Below are 13,747 nucleotides of genomic sequence, written 5' to 3' on the forward strand. Positions count from 1 at the left end.
TTTTTACTTATTTACATACGTCATAGCTTCTCTGTGCTTTATGATCTTTCAAATATACCGCTCTGTATGTTTTATGTAAATTACTAATTTACATTAGTACCTAGACTTTGCTGTTGATGCTTTCGACTTCCAGTAAACTGAAAATAACTCTCATGAAAAAATGACAAATACTCTACCATTCAAATGTTTGGGGTCTGTAAGTTTTTTAATGTGAAATAAGCTTCTTTTATTTAGCCAGAAATCTAGTTACATTGCATGTGTGTGTATGTGTGTATATATATATATATATATATATATATATATATATTATTTTATTTTTTTTTCAGGGCAAAGCAGTAGTACTATTTTAAGTAAACATTAGTCTTTATGGTCACATGATCCTTCAGAAATACTTCTAATATGCTTATGTGGCACTCAAGAAACTTAGCTTTTCATTGGCAATGAAAAAAATGGTTGTGCTGCCATTTTGAAACCATTTTATTCAGGATTATTTGATAAATATAAAGTTTAAAATAACAGCGTTTATTTAAAATATAAATATTTTGGAAACAACACTTAGATTTCATTAGATTCACTGTACTGTATATCCGGTTCTAGATATTCTAACACTTTCTAGGACTTGCATGCTACATCTTACCCTTCAAAAACTGTATTAGGTAGTAAATGTTATTTATTATCACACAGAAAAAAAACTAAACAAACAAATACAAAATGCATGTTTTTATTAGGTCAATATTTGATCCATGCATACTGTATGCTTGTATATACTCAAAAATATAGAATTGGAAATAAATAGTGATTACATTTCTGGGTAATAATTCACAGCACCTCCTACAAGATACTGTTGCACAGTAAACATATATAGGTTTATACTTTGTCCAGCGACTTATTGATTTGTCATTAAACATCTCTTCATAACATCTGTTGAAGTGTTTATTTTAAGCAGGCACAATGTACAGATAATGCAACTACAGTCCAGTCCATTATCATGTGCTGCTTAATTCTGTCGGAAGGGAAACTTGAAAACTCTAAATTTTTGTTTAATATACAATTTGCAGGATTAGAAATTGTAAAGAGGTTAATATTGCAGCAGGCTAGAGTATATGGTAAACTTTGACAGTGAATAAATTATAAAGGACAACATAGGCCTGATTGCTATAATATTTTGTCACTGAATTTATGAAATATTCCACACCCCCTTTTTCATTGAGTGAAGAGAACAATAAGACAGAAAACCATTTTAAACCATTCAGATATGGTATTTTACAAAAAAATAATTAAAAGAATATTTCAGCCAAAAATAAACATTTGTTGAAAATATGCTCATCATTCATGTAGGTGAATTTGTTTCTTCATCAGAACAGGTTTGGAAAAATTTAGCATTACATTACTTCCTCACCAATGGATCTTCTGTAGTGAATGGGTGCCGTCAGAATGAGAGTCCAAACAGCTGATTGAAATAAAAAAAGAAAATGTCCATCATTTAATGTCTTGTGAAGCAAAAAGCTGCATGAAACAAATCCATCAAGACATTTTAACTTTAAAACATTGCTTCTGGCCAAATACAAGTCCATTATACACAATAAAGCCATAATACACAATTCTTCTAGTGAAAAAGTCCATCCGCTGTTGTCCTCTCACATCAGACATATTTGTTTAGAACTGTTTTGCATTGCTGTTGCTTGTATACAGTGGGCATATTTCTCTCCTGATTCAGATGAAACTTATTCACTGGTTTGAAGTTAAAAACATCTTTATGAAAGATGTGTTTATTACAAACACACATCATTAATCAATAGTTAACTGATGGACTGGAGTTGTGTGGATTATTTGAACTCTCATTCTGATGGCACCCATTCACTGCAGAAGTGAAGTGAGCAAGTAATGTACAGTGTAATGCTAAATTTCTCTAAATCCGTTCCATTGAAGAAAATACTGATCTACTTATTGGATGAGTACATTGACAGTATATTTTCATTTTTGGGTGAACTACTTCTTAAAGTAATTAAATTATTAAAGCAAGCTTCTACTGTAAATCGCAATTCAAGTTCTTTCCTTTTTCTTTTCTTTTTCAGTGCTTGGCTCTTTCTTGGGGTTTAAAGATACTACGGGAGACATACTGGCATCACAACTGTGTGACTGTAAAACCCCTTTCACTGTTCCACCTGTAAAGACAAGGAATGGTTCAGTACTGGGCCTGGCCCATAAACCCTCAAATAGGAAGACACATCAGGTTATAATAAGACAGACCTTGGATACATCTCAGGGGAAATATTACAGAAAAGTGCAATCAAAAATAAACATTGTGTGTATCTGATAACTTCTTTAATAACATTCGTAGATTACACTTTATCGCCTAACAAAAATATAGTCACATTACCTGAAAATAGAAGGCCAAAACATGTAACAATGTACCATGTCTGTTAAATAGCTACAGTAGCTGTTCTTCAGGACAAATGGGGACCTTCTGGGGACTTTAGAGAAGCCCACACTCCATGGCATCTTTGATTGGCATACCGAAGTACATTTCCCATTTCTCAAACAGAGAATCTGCAAATTACTGATAAGTGCTGTCTCTCTATTGTTGACTGCTGGCTTGGTCAACGAGTCAGGTTGAGGCAGTAGAAAGATGAATCTGGCAGAACCAGTTGGACATGAAGACAAGGCCTTTGGGCTCAGAGTGGAGCTGTAGGATCTGTGACCGTGGCTGGATCAACACGAGCTTTCAGAAGTTCAACAATCTCAGAGTGGGAAGCCTTCATGGCTACTGACAGAGCTGTGTGTGCATCCTATAAGTGATAGAGGGAAAGAAATGAAATGTAAATGATGCTGAAAGACATAATTTGTGTAGATCCTATTGTGATTGTAAATGGACACATAGACTTCGGTGTGAAAAACGTGTAAGTTTGATGTTTTTTCTCTTATATGCATATTTATAGTTCTTTGTGCCCCTTTACAAACAGACCTTTGACTAATTTTTGGCTCACAGTCCAGCTGCAATAAACACACCCAGTTTGATTAAATGATGAACGATGCATTGTTATGACTTCAGCCTGTTGGATGAATAACACTTTTGAGAAACTGATAGATAAAAAACTGACATGAACAGTTAATGGTGCATTAAAGTGTGAAATAGTCAAGATTCAGATATTTTTGCAAATTAGGCAAAACACATCTGAATATTGATAATAAAATATACACTACTGTTTGAAGGTTTGGGGTGAGTAAAATTATTCTTATTTTTATTTTTATCATTTTATTCAGCAAATTACAATGTTATAAACAATATATACTTTTTTTTAAAAATGATTCTCTTTTGTACTTTTTATTCATCAAGGAATCCTGAAAGAAAAAAAATTAATGGTTTCCACAAAAATATTAAGTAGCACAACTGTTTTCAACATTGATAATAATAAGAGATGTTTCTTTAGGCCAAATCAGCAAAATAAAAAGATTCCTAAAGTATTCTACTAAAGTCTGGATTAAAAATGCAGTTTTGCAGTCCCAGGAATAAATTACATTTTGAAATATTTTAAAATAGAAAACAGTTATTTTAAATAGTAATAATATTTCACTGTATTCATGTTTTGTTTTTTTTATTAACTACATTATTAAATGTAGCCTTTTTGAGCATAAGAGAAAAGTTTCAAAAACTTACCAAACCCAAATTGAACAGTAGTGTATATATTTTATTAGGAAAGATAGTTTAGCATACATGCAGTTATGTTAAAATATTTTTCTTAATAATGATATAAGAATACATTTTTCCTAATAATAATAATACAATCCAGACCAGTGATTAGTAAATAACTAACTAATAAGTAAACAACCATTAAAAGAAAAAAACTGAAGTAACTACATTTACCACAGAGTGGCAGTGTTGCATTTTCTTGAAATAAAGTAAGGCCTAAACTAATGGCTTGCCAGCTTGATCTGGCACTTTTGTGAAAGCACTGAGGCTTTCTAGATCAGTGGTCCGAACTTATTTTATGCGTTGCACTTTAAACTGTCACACAGTGTAAAAAGCAACTACACCGTAAAGTATTCCTATCTACTTCAGTTTAAAAACATTGGTTACTATGTCATTTTTACAATGTATTTTTTTAAAACGCATAAAAAAAAAAAAAAAAAAAAATGACTAGTAGGCCTATCAAATTTCTAGTGTGGATTAAAAATGCTAATTTCTTATTTTCATAAATAGTATGGGAATTAAGGGACCTCAAAGTAAAAGTGGTGTTTTTAAATGGCTGGCTCTCGTTTGTCAAGGTTAGGCGTCACCGGTATAAGGTTTAATATATCAGTGTCTCTCTCACCTTATCTGTGAGTGATATGTCACACTCTGGTCTGTCCAGTAGTATTTTGACTATTTCAGTATGGCCATGCTCACAGGCACACATCAGAGCAGTGGATCCATCCGGGTGCTGTATGTTCACATCAGCTCCGCAGTCCAGAAGAACCTGGACCATCATTGTCCGGCCATGACTAACTGCAAGCATCAGTGCTGTTTGCCCTGACTAGTGGGGAGTAATGAAAAAAAAAAAAGTCTTATTTATATAAAATAATCTTTATCATACCATATAATCAAATAAATGGTGTTCTAAATAACAGCTCGCTGCTGCACCAATAAAGAATTTGGGTTGCATTTTATTTTACAGTACGTGTACTTACATGTACTTATAGTGTACTTACAGTGTATTTATCTAAGAAAGTTCTGGTAATACAAGGTAACTATATGGGGTAGGGTTAAGTTTAAGGGTAGGTTCAGGGTTAGTACCTAGTTATTACATAGTTATTGTAATTACTGTAATAAGTACATAGTATGTACATGAGGAACAGGACTGTAAAATAAAGTGCTACCAGAACTTTTATAACAAATATCAGTAGGCCTACATGAGTAACAAAATTGTGTTTTTTATTGTGGTGTCCCGCTGTGTGTACCTGGCTGGCTCGAGCATTGATTTTGCCCATTCTCAGTAGCTGCTGAGCCACCTCCATGTCCTCAGGACTCTCTGCCGCAGTAAGAGCTGCCAACATTATAGCAGTGTAGCCGGCCTTGTTCTGGTGATCCACCTCACACAGTCCTGATGAATATAAAATTAAAGAGAATTGGTATATCCAATGAGAAACAGAAGTTGAGATTTAAACACCTGTTTCCATTCTGTAAATAATAATAATAATAATATGTGTGTGTGTGTGTGTGTGTGTGTGTGTGTGTGTGTAACGTCACTTCCCCAAGCCCCACTCCCGGCATTATTTATAAGACGAAAACAAACAAAGTTAAGTCTGACACAGAAAGGGACCAATGTGTGTATTTCTAAAATGTTTGGTTGGTAAAATATATGTAAATTCAAATCAGAGCATCTTCCGTGTCTGGAATGGATGCATTCTTGAGTCTATAAGGTAATAATAATATAATAAGATTACCTTGTTTGAAATGGGTTTTGCTAAAAGAAAATTTTGGTTTCGTCTATACTACTAGGTACTTATACTATACTGACTGGGTTAAATAGAATTGCATTACTAAAAAGAGGCTAAAATAAAATTTTCACTGACTAAATGTCATCAGTTTTCGTCGACTAAAACTAGATGAAAATAGTCATGAATAATTCTGACTAAAATAAGACTAAAATGCTCAGACTTTTAGTTGACTGAAACTTGAGTAGAATAAAAAGAGTATGAACATGACTAAAACTAAATATAAACTAAAATGACAGCTTAACACAAAAACGAAAATTTAAAAAGGCCGCCAAAAACAACACTACTTGCAGCTCTCTAGATTTTGGCAACTGTCTATCAATAAACCCATATTGCCTGACCCCTACTTTAAATACTAATGAAAATTGTAATGAAAAATACTGATAATTCTCCGATTTATCTTGTCTCAGGTATGAACATGCAGGACTCTCACCTGTGTCTAGTAACAGCTTTACCACAGAGAAGTTGGAGTGGGACACACTGTAGTGCAGGGCCATGTTTCCATTACCATCAGCCAGGTTTACTATATAGCGCAGCAGGGTGGGTGTGTGGTAGCCCACCTCCCTCAGGTACAGCGTGACTGTCTCTGCCTGAGAGTCCTTCTGACTGGACACGCGGAACCACTCCTGATATAACACCATCAGAACCTGCCTCTGAGATTCAAAAGTCAAGATCTAGCTCACTAAAGAAGACAGGTTATAAAGTTAGATCTATAATTAAATTGTATTTATTGTCATGTTGCGTAGAAAGGACAGAAAAATTACTTTTTCCTTCTATGTTGATAGTATATGTTGAACGTAATCAATCAAATTCAGTGAATCGACATGAACTGCTTACCATGTCTTTATTTGGGGCAGCAACCTCAGCCATGCGATCCTTCAGGAAATGACAAGCAGCCATGAAGTTCTTATCAACTAACTCACTGCAACAACACAGATTTAGCTGTAATTTAAATCACAGGGATGCATTAAACTCATTAATAATTAGACAGGACATTATTCCAGAGCAATTAGTCCTCTAATTATTAAGAAACTTTCGAACTGTTTACAAAAATAGACATACAGTAAGATATTAAATCATGCATCAGTCTTCCATGTGCATCCGCATTATATAAAATCATTGTCAAATACAGTTTGGCTGCATACATAAGCCTCAAAAGAAAATCTGTATTTGATACATATGAAATACAATGCATTTGTGCAAATGTGTGGAAAATTTCCATAGTCCCGGGTTTCCCATATGGCCAAGTAACTTTAAATGGTTCAGCCTTTTGTTGTTAAGCAGTGCTTTAAGTGGACCAGAAACTGGGCATATTAAACTTGTCACTCAGTATTTGTACTTTCCTGCCAGACGATGGGCAGAACAAAAGGCAGGATTGTGTCTGATTCATAACAGAGGCTCCTGCTTTGGGAAACATGCATGAAGGTTCACTGCACTCTTTTATGTGTTAAGCCAGCTCATATAATGAACTCATGAGCTTTCCACACCAAGCTGAAAAGGTAAAGGGGACCAGCACAAAATAAAAGTCCTGTGGATCTTCCTTAAATACTCTTTGAAGTTTACTTGCCATTGAATTTAACACATATATAACTCCCATCAATTGACCACTTAAGCCATAGTGTCTTAGAAAAAAAACGTGTTACTTTTTAGCAATAAGAATGTCAAGTCTCTTCAGTCTCCTCTTTTCACCCCGGCCCTCCATCTCACCTGGCAGGCTGATCCTCCTGGGGTCTCGTGGTGGACTGCGCAGCATCAGGCTCTTTAGGGCCCTCTGCCACCTCTGCCTGAAGCAGAGTAGCAGCAGCCTCCTCCTCTGCCGTTTCAATCTCCTCTCCCTGCTCCACCTCAGGCTCCGAGCTATCCACCTCCTCAACCTCGTCCTGATCCTCCTCCCCAGTGGAGTCCTCACTGGAGGTGGTCTCATAGCTGGACACACAGGCAACTTGTGTCAAGAGGGTTATTTTGATAGTACTCCATTTTGCATTAGCAAACTTTTATATGCGTTTAGTTACGACTAATATTACCTGACCATATGTGACCCTGTCTGTGAAATCCAGGCTGAAGTCTCAAAATCTAATTATGAGATAACAAGCATCAAAGTTTGATTTCAACCATTAATTTCACTATGGTTTCAATTTTTGACATGACCTTACTCAGTCAATATTAAAGATATAAAGGTTATATTTTCACAGGATGTTCTACATCTTTACGAAGAAGGATTTTATGTAGAAAACAGTAAATCTCAAAAAGACTTTAGCTGGGTTTTCACAGGCAGGGTCACATATGTGCTTCAAAATATATGATTACTGCTAATAATTTTGATGTTATGTTTATATTAATAAGATAGAAGGGCATTTTAAACAATATTCTACACAGTCCTATACTGCTAAAGCCAAAAAAATATAATTTGTCAGTTGTAAATGGACATGAAAAATGATTGTGTTTATACAAGCTGTTCAAATGAGGAGGACCTGTGTGGGGTCCAAGGGGTTCTTATGTTTGGTGAACCTGTCTGAAGAATGCCACTCTTCATGGTTGTTTTCAGATAGGCAAGAGGAATGGCATCCCCATAATTCCTCAGGGACATGGGTGAATGTAGGCCTACAGGTGACTACACATTTGTTAGGGTGTTGAGTATAAGTGCCTCTTTTGAGTACTTCAGATCAGAGACAAGGAGGCCATGCATTGGTTGTGTATTATGCTCTTCTGCTATCGTCTTAGTAATCAAGATTTTCAAATGTGATTAGTTAATAGCTTATAATACGGCTTATAAATAAGAGAATTGGACAGATAATGAATATGCTGGACAGCCAAAGGGGGCGATTCAGCGTTTTGATACTGCTATTTGTGCTTGGCTGACTGTGACAGCACTAAATAACAGAATGAAATTATATTATGGTGGTTTAGGTCAAAACTGTGCGCAAATTCAGAAATCACCAGCTGTCATCGAACAACAGCAGTGCAGGGCCTTTCTCAAGGTAATCACAGTCTATCAGACTATCAAAACAAATCTGCCAACACTCCCACGCAGTCTTTTCAAACAATATTTCAAAACAGCAGTATAAATAAAAGGTCGTACATGTATGTCACTTGATATTATTCATGATATAGATATTCCAGCATGGTTTGGCATTCTGATAAGATTAGGTCCTAACGTGTGTTTTGTTTTGCATATTAATTATCCTTCCTGCTCAAGGAATCAGCATATTGATCTATTTATTGTTATTATTATATATTTTTTTGTATAATGCATAAATGCATTTAAAAAAAATATATATATAGATATATATGTATATACTGTATATACACACACACACACTCACACACACACAAATATGTAACATCTGAAGAAAAACTTTGTAAACAAATCATTCACCCCACACAGTGAAACAGCAAGAGCGAGGGACAGAATGAGGACTTGTTCTTCGTGTCATCTCTCTAGGCCTCACTCATCATGCAACAACTCTCACAGAAAACATTTCTATTTGTTTCTATTCCCATTTCTAACAGAGCACTGTTATGAACAATGAAACCGATTAAGGGATACAAAGAGGCAGGCCGGACATCTGATGTCATGGATGTTGATGAAATAGACTCATCCTTCAACACTTTACATGAAAACACCTGCAAATGTGATTCTGGGGCAACTGCTAAATGCAAGGCATAATGTTCATCTAGGTCCCCCATTAGACTTTTACCCCCGGTTTCACAGACAAGGCTTAAGCCTAGTCCTAGACTAAAATGCAAGTCTGAGTTGTTTCAAATGAAAGAAACTTGTACTGATTGATCTTAAAATATATCAGTGCCTTCGTTTTGTCTCAAGATGCACACCAGTAATGTTTTTTCTAAGGCATGTTTATAAAAATTACTTAAATGTCTTAATTGAACTATGGCCTAATCCTGGTTTAGGCTAAGCCCTGTCTATGAAACCAGGCCTTAGTGTCTTAAATTATTTTTAATCACTTAAAACATTATTTTATAACTTCTACACAGATAGCAGGTAATTTTATGAAAAGCATTACCATCCATATAAACTATTTGCTATAAAAAAAATAAAAAATAAACACTTACCCTCCGTTTACACCAACAAACTTCAAGTTCTTCTTCGCTCCACCATTTCCCTGCTTGTCAGGACGGTCATTCTTCTTCATGATAGATTTGAGGCCTTGTATGTGGGAGATAAAAAGTAAAATGTAAGCCAGGTCTGCACTGGTTCATCATCCCTAGCACTGACTTAACTCACACAGTCCATTCTGTCCATCCAGAAAACAAAGAAGTCTAGCAAATATTACTTTATCAAAATCAATATGAACAACAAAATGCTTAACTGTACGCTTGCTGTGCTCAACAGAGTGGGTAAGTCAGATGTACTCCTTCAAAATGTAGCACACCAAACTGTCAAAACAACTGTTACAGTCACAGAGGTACTTATATTTTAAAAGAAACAAAAAAGAGACCACTATTGTTACCTACCACAATCTCATCAGTCATGCGATCGTAAAAGAGAAAGAACAGTACAGAGCATTTACAGAGATTTGTTCCCTAGTGTTTGTCTGAAACTGTTGCTGAACTGTGTAACAACCAAAGGAGCCAGCGGATGCAATTACAACAAAACACAACACATCAATCAACAGAGTTTGAAAAGCTTCTGGGGATTATGAAAAAAGCTCAAAATATCCCATGACACTGTATGAATTATCCTGCACACAACGAGATCAAAATTAGCCAGGAAACTTTACATTTTAGTATAAAAGGGTTGCTTTTAAGTGACCATAATTTAGTAAAATATTCAATGAAATTGCAGAAGAACATAATTAGAACAAAAAAAAACATGATTAACTGTGGTTGCACACATAACAATGGATGCCATTATTTATGAGACCGCATCATTTTGCAAGAACAGTAATGTGAGCCAGATGCTTTTAAACTGTCAACGCACATCTCCTAAATGATCTTGGCATACGGAAAGCAACTTCAATATGAATGCCTAATGGGTCTCTGCATTGCAACAGACGGGTTTCTGTGTCACACATGCATACATAATCAGACAAAAATATGCATATTTGAACTTATTATTTCAAGTTGACTTTAACATTTGTTTCAGCTCTTTAGATTGTCATCTCTAGCTCCCAAAACCTTCCCTTCAAACTCAATAAGGCCTGTTTCACACAGCTTGTAAGCAGTGTGTATTCAGATGTATGGGTCAACTTCCTATGTAGAATAGAATAAACTAAAATGTTTGCTAGTTGTTAATAGACAACATCATGTCAATAGTTTTTGTATTATAAGGTATTTGTAAGTAAAGTGTATTTAGTGTGTAGTAAATGCATTTTGTGTATGATTCGACAGACACTGAAACATACAATATTAATGAACTGACAGTTTCTAGAATGTAAACCTTTTTACACTAGAACATACATTTTTTTGTAATTGTAACATGGTTGATGCTAAATACCATAGCTCTGCTTACAAGCTGCACATGCAAGCTTTGTGAAACAGACCTAATACAAGAAATATCTAATACCCAAGAATTATCTAACCATCTAAGTCAAAGAGACAATCACATCAGTCATCATTGTCTATTTAATGAGCTTACTAAGAAGGCACATGACTATATGAAATAAGACCTCATCTTACCTGATTGTTGTGCAGCCCCTCCTTTCTGAACAGGTGAGTAAAAGGCAGACAGGGCACTAAGGGACCCTCTCAAATGGCTTTGAATTGAGCTTATTTTGGAAGAATGAGGTTTCTGAGAGCTCTCTCCTTTTGCGTCTTGGCCCCCACTTCCCAGACTGGCCCACTGCTCATTAAGAAGGCCCTGTATACGATTAACAACCTGACCGATTGCAGCAGGAGAAGTTGTGGCTTCAGACGCCCTTTGAGACTGAAGGTTGGGTTCCTGTCCTTGTGTTTCTATTGGTTCTTGCTGTGATTGCAAACCTGAACTTCTTTCTTCTTTTGCTTTGTCTGTTTCTGTGCTTTCAACAACTGGACTCTCCTGAGATTCAGTCTCTAGGACTGTGGGCTTAGTGACTTCCTTTTCAAATCCCATAGTCTCAACCATGGCACTTTCTACCATGACATATTCTTCAGTGTCACTCTCTGTAACAACAATTTCACTGACTTTGGTATCTATAATCTGACTTAACACATTATCTTTGATATCACTCACTTGTTCTTTGTCTTTTACAGAATCTGTCTTCTCTAACATTTCAGAGATTTCCTGATAACTGTTACCTTCTTTATCCTGGAGTACAGTCTCCAATGCCTGGTCACACATGACAATCTCTACCCCTACAATTTTGTCTGCTGTAGTGACTTGTGCTAATACTTCAATGTCTCGAGCTTCCACTATATATGTCTGAGTGCTCGAGCATTTAGAGTCTGTTTCTTTGGGACCCTCAGCTGGTTGAGGTTCTGTTGAGATTCCTTTCTCCTGAACACTTTTGCTGTCTGTACTGACCGATACATCACATGTGACAACTGGTTCAGATAGCAGCTCTGTCTCGATAGGACCTTGAAGGTTCTGCTCTTTCACTTGATCAATCAGTTCCTGTATTCTCTCATCCTTTTGTCTATTCTCATCCATCTGCTCTCTCAGTAAGGCATTTGTCTTTTCCAGTTCACAACTGGCCTTGCTTAGACTCTCTTCCAGATTTTTCAGTTTTGCTTCCAGCTCAAGGTTAGTGAGAAGATTCTGTTCAGAAGGTTGGGCTGTTGTATTTTCTTTAGTTGTAATTATACTTGTTCCCTCAACAGTTGCATTATCTTCTTGGGTGGATGTAAATATAGATGTAGCAACTGATTCCTCTGATTTTGAAATCCCTTGTAGCTGTGTTGACTTTTTATCTTCTAATAATGTCTCTGATGATCTATCCTGCTTTTCTGCTTGCTCTGAAAGACTCTTTGATACTTCTTCTTGAAGTGTAGACTCCTGCAATAATCCCTCTTCTTCATCTGGATCAGTTGGAGTTTCTGCTTTCTCTATGAGTATTACTGGAACAGACACTGGAGCTGGTACTTGTTCCTTCTCTGACTCTGTATCAGTCACTGATTTATTGGTTTCTACAATATCCTGCACCACAAGATTTTGATCCTCTGACTGTTGTTCTGTGTTTTTGTTGGACTGTACTACTTGAACAATTTCCTGATCAGCTGCAGTATCCTTGTAAATGGAAGGAGCTTCTTTCTTTTCACTTACAACTGGAAGAACTTGCGCATCGGTTTGAGGAACCTCACTCTTCTGCTTGGACTTGTGTTCTCGAATTCTTTGAAGCATTTCCTCTCTCTCTGTTCTAAGAGAGCATATTTGAGACCTCAACTCAGGAATGGTCCTGACTTGCTCTTCTAACTCACGCACCCTTTTCAGCGCAGCTGTGATTTGTTGATGCAAGCTGGCCCTGTCCTGGGGAACACTGCCTCTCCTGTCAACTCCATCCATTGGTTGAAAAAGCCTCTCAGCTGAGCTGTTCTGGGATTGGGAACTCTGCTCATCAGTTGAATCTGATCCTTTCCTACGTGGGACATTAATGGGCATGCTGGAGGCTCTTAACAGGTGAGGCCTAACATTAAGGCTCATGGGCTGTTCATTCTCAGATGAGGTCTGTTCTCGAGACTGCGCAGCTGCCTTTGGTGAGGGGAGGTAACTACTCCCAGGCATCTTTGACTGGCTGGCAGGGGAGCTTCCACTGGTGCTACTGCTTCCACTAGTGGCATCACTGGCTCGGAACTCAAAAAGCTGCTGGACTTCAGTAACACGTGACTTGGGTTTGGACCCTAAAGTGGAAGTATTGGCCCATGTGTCTTTGGCTAGAGGTCGAGCGCCATGCCCAGGAAGGCTGAAGTTGCGTGGCAGGGTGCTATACTTTGGGCCCCTGTTCTTACGCTGGATGTGCACCCTCTTGATTGTGTTACCTTTCTCTATGTCATCTACATACTTGAGGAAGTCCAGATCCAGGTGAAACCCATAGGGCGTCTCTACAAAATATGGCAGCTGTTTACGCTGTACTCCACTATCTGTGGCCTTGGAAAGAAAGCCATTTGCTGAAAAACAAGTTACATATTAACCATTTTGCTTTCTGTCATAATAATTCCAATTCAAGCAGCCACTGTATTATTGAGCATATGGAGCATAATTAGTCAACACAACAAAACGTTTATGGTGTTATCATTGTGCAAGGACTTGGAAGACATGAAATGCAAACACTTTTTTGCTTTCAACTCTTGTATGAAGACAGATGGAAGGAATATTTGCACATTTAAAACTGGAAAT

General features: G+C 36.7%; 1 protein-coding gene across 4 annotated transcripts in view; it reads right to left on the minus strand.

Moving 5' to 3' along the window:
* Positions 1-705: 705 nt before the first annotated feature.
* Positions 706-13,747, minus strand: part of LOC132151833 (KN motif and ankyrin repeat domain-containing protein 4-like) — a 64,353-nt gene continuing 51,311 nt past the window's right edge. For all 4 annotated transcript variants that reach the window (XM_059560244.1, XM_059560240.1, XM_059560241.1 and 1 more), the window contains 8 exons: positions 11,113-13,518; positions 9,547-9,640; positions 7,183-7,401; positions 6,313-6,397; positions 5,909-6,128; positions 4,939-5,081; positions 4,314-4,514; positions 706-2,789 (listed from right to left, as the gene is read on the minus strand). In XM_059560244.1, the coding sequence (XP_059416227.1) occupies positions 2,676-2,789; positions 4,314-4,514; positions 4,939-5,081; positions 5,909-6,128; positions 6,313-6,397; positions 7,183-7,401; positions 9,547-9,640; positions 11,113-13,518 (3,482 nt within the window). In that variant the 3' untranslated portion in view covers positions 706-2,675. The remainder of the gene's footprint in view (positions 2,790-4,313; positions 4,515-4,938; positions 5,082-5,908; positions 6,129-6,312; positions 6,398-7,182; positions 7,402-9,546; positions 9,641-11,112; positions 13,519-13,747) is intronic.

The sequence above is a fragment of the Carassius carassius genome, chromosome 10 (assembly GCF_963082965.1).
Source record: "Carassius carassius chromosome 10, fCarCar2.1, whole genome shotgun sequence".
Taxonomy (NCBI): Eukaryota; Metazoa; Chordata; class Actinopteri; order Cypriniformes; family Cyprinidae; genus Carassius; species Carassius carassius.